This window comes from Propithecus coquereli, unplaced genomic scaffold (genome assembly GCF_000956105.1).
Source record: "Propithecus coquereli isolate 6110/MARCELLA unplaced genomic scaffold, Pcoq_1.0 Scaffold213, whole genome shotgun sequence".
Classification (NCBI taxonomy): Eukaryota; Metazoa; Chordata; class Mammalia; order Primates; family Indriidae; genus Propithecus; species Propithecus coquereli.
The window spans coordinates 902,955-905,591 of record NW_012146412.1 but is presented as its reverse complement, the minus strand read 5'-3'; the positions used below and the strand labels follow the sequence as shown (position 1 = coordinate 905,591).

The 2,637-nt window shown below is 35.7% G+C and overlaps 1 protein-coding gene across 1 annotated transcript in view; it reads right to left on the bottom strand.

The window, feature by feature from the left end:
• The window catches only part of PDS5A (PDS5 cohesin associated factor A), a 163,809-nt gene that overhangs the window by 63,903 nt on the left and 97,269 nt on the right, over positions 1–2,637 (bottom strand). The window contains exons 11-13 of the mRNA XM_012644468.1: positions 1,573–1,724; positions 236–349; positions 119–155 (exon numbers count right to left, since the gene is read on the bottom strand). Coding sequence (XP_012499922.1) covers positions 119–155; positions 236–349; positions 1,573–1,724 — 303 coding nt within the window. The remainder of the gene's footprint in view (positions 1–118; positions 156–235; positions 350–1,572; positions 1,725–2,637) is intronic.

The window sequence follows — 2,637 nt, the reverse complement described above, 5'->3', positions numbered from 1 at the left end:
AGAGACGGGGTCTCGCTCTTGCTCAGGCTCCCTTCAAATTCCTGAGCTTAAGCAATCCTCCCACCTCGGCCTCCCAGAGTGCTAGGGTTATAGGCGTGAGCCACCGTGCCCGGCCTACCTGAGGTTCTAAATTCAAATAGAAGCAGCAACAATCCCTTCAGCAATAAATTAAATAAAATAAAGTAATTTTATGAAATGTTTAGGAAAGACATCAGTCATCTGAAGAGTAACTTACTTCACAGCATTTGGATCCAAACTAGCATATAAATAATACAGGCATTTCATTCTTTCTTCTGTTTCCAGGTTGTGGGGGACAAGATACTGAGCAAAGATTTTCTCTACCAACAGTCTATGAAACAACAACAACAAAAAAACTCAAGTAACATAATTGCTCTATTTTTAAGAAGCAATAGCCATTTTATATTTTAACTCTCTGGTACAAAGATAGTATACCAATGATGATAGCTATGTATGCATGTACAGCAGAAAATATCAGTATATGATCATTCCTTTCCTTGAACAACTTTTAGTGTAGTTCTTTTAAATCTAGAGACAGTTTCTATTTGTAGCTTTACTTTATAATTTGTCAGTATGAAACATCTGGTTGAGAAGGGTTAAATATTATTCTCAAACACAGGGTATTAGGCTGTTTGACCTATTTGTCTTTAGTAGCCCAGAGCTATAGCAAACTCATTAACATGACATATAAAGCTATAAACACAGGTACAGCTAATTCTCAAGAAACTCATTAATTTCCTCTGGTTACAGTTCAGCTTCTTTCCCACGTTGTCATGTATTAAAAATAGAGAGATCTGCCTTTATATTACTTCCAAAAAATATAGTTTTTTCAGTGCACATTTGATCTTTCTTCTCTTCACAGTCTAAATTCTTTACCAATATTGGAATATCCTTCTTGCTAAGCTTTTATTATTTATTCAATAACACTGGAATAAAAAAATACTAGAGCTCTTCATTAACTAATGAAATACATATCCAGTGATGACCTAACAAGTCAGCCGAATTCGATAAAACATTGGAAAGTATTCTGCAAAAACCAAGTTCCATTAGTACAATCCAATACAGAATTGTAAGTAACATCCAGAAAATGAAAACAACTTAGTGATTCCTCTGTTGGTAGTGATAGTGTTGCGAAAAGAAAAATAATAACTAGTAGTTACTAAATAGTGCTGTATTGCCAAGCAACAGACTAGGGTACTTTACGTTCATTATTTTATTTAATCTCCATGACAATTCTATAGGGAAGGCATTCTTCATTTCTATACTAAACCAAGGTACACAGAAGTCAAGTCACTTGTGCAAGAGCCCACATCTAATAAGGGACAGAGTGAACGTTTGGTCTCTGTTCCATCTGACTCCAAAGTCCAGGCCTATTTCATTATTATTAGACTACCTTATAATCTTGGATAGAGTCCTGCTTAAACACAGTATGCACAAATATGTAAAAAGTGATTTCTAATCTTAGAAATAAATCATTAAAATATTAAACAGGAATAACTTTTAAAAACCTAAAAATAGTTTTAAACTCAACCATTCTACTGACATTCTACTCACTTGTCATCAATGCTGTTCTGATAATAAATATGCAAAAGTTTGTCCTTTATCCAGCTGACTTTCTCTGCAGCTTCCTTTCCTGCTTCACCATGAAGACAGTATTTCTTATAAAGCTGAGCCAGACCCATCATAGCTTCTTTTCTTACCCGCCACTAGAAAATATAAAATTTATTAGAAGTGCATGATATCAAAACTTTATACTAATCTGCAAATTCTCATGGCTTCACTAGGTTATACAATCAGTCTTGTGTGTGCATATATAAACTGGCACACTATTTCTTTTTGTAAGAGGCTTTACCAAATATTTTTGAATCTGTTCCTATCTAGAAACCAAGCTTTAGAAATTTTCCAGTACAAATATTACTAAATGATATACCAATTTTTCATTTCCCCCAAGGCCCAGCAATAATAAATCTTATAGAATATTTCACTCGATTAATTCTAAAAAAATTAGCCAATCTTTAGAAGTGATTAAAAGGTAAAAGACAAAGTGTACGATTCACTCTGCAAACAAAAGCCCTATCATCTGGAATGTTTTAATTTCTAGTTATATCCCTTCTGATGTTGACTCAGACGAAAAACAAAGTTCACCATCAAGATTTCTAGAATTATAAAGTTGGAAAGGACCGTAGTAGTTACTGTAAGTGAACTTCCTTATTTTGTAGATTTAAAAAACAAAGGATTTATTTATTAATACCTAGCCATGTACTAGTTTGAAGACTCTTTGGGATTTTCGGAGGTTGGGAAGATTTATTAGATAAGGAAAGAAAAGTGATGGGAGGAGGGATAGGAAAGGAGACCATAAAAACCTAGAGTGAGGGCTGGGCGCGGTGGCTCACGCCTGTAATCTAGCACTCTGGGAGGCCGAGGCGGGTGGATCGCTGGAGGTCAGGAGTTCGAGACCAGCTCTGAGCAAGAGCGAGACCCCGTCTCTACTAAAAATAGAAAGAAATTAGCTGGACAACTAAAAATATACAGAAAAAATTAGCCGGGCATGGTGGCACATGCCTGTAGTCCCAGCTACTCGGGAGGCTGAGGCAGAAGGATTGCTTGAGCCCAGGAATT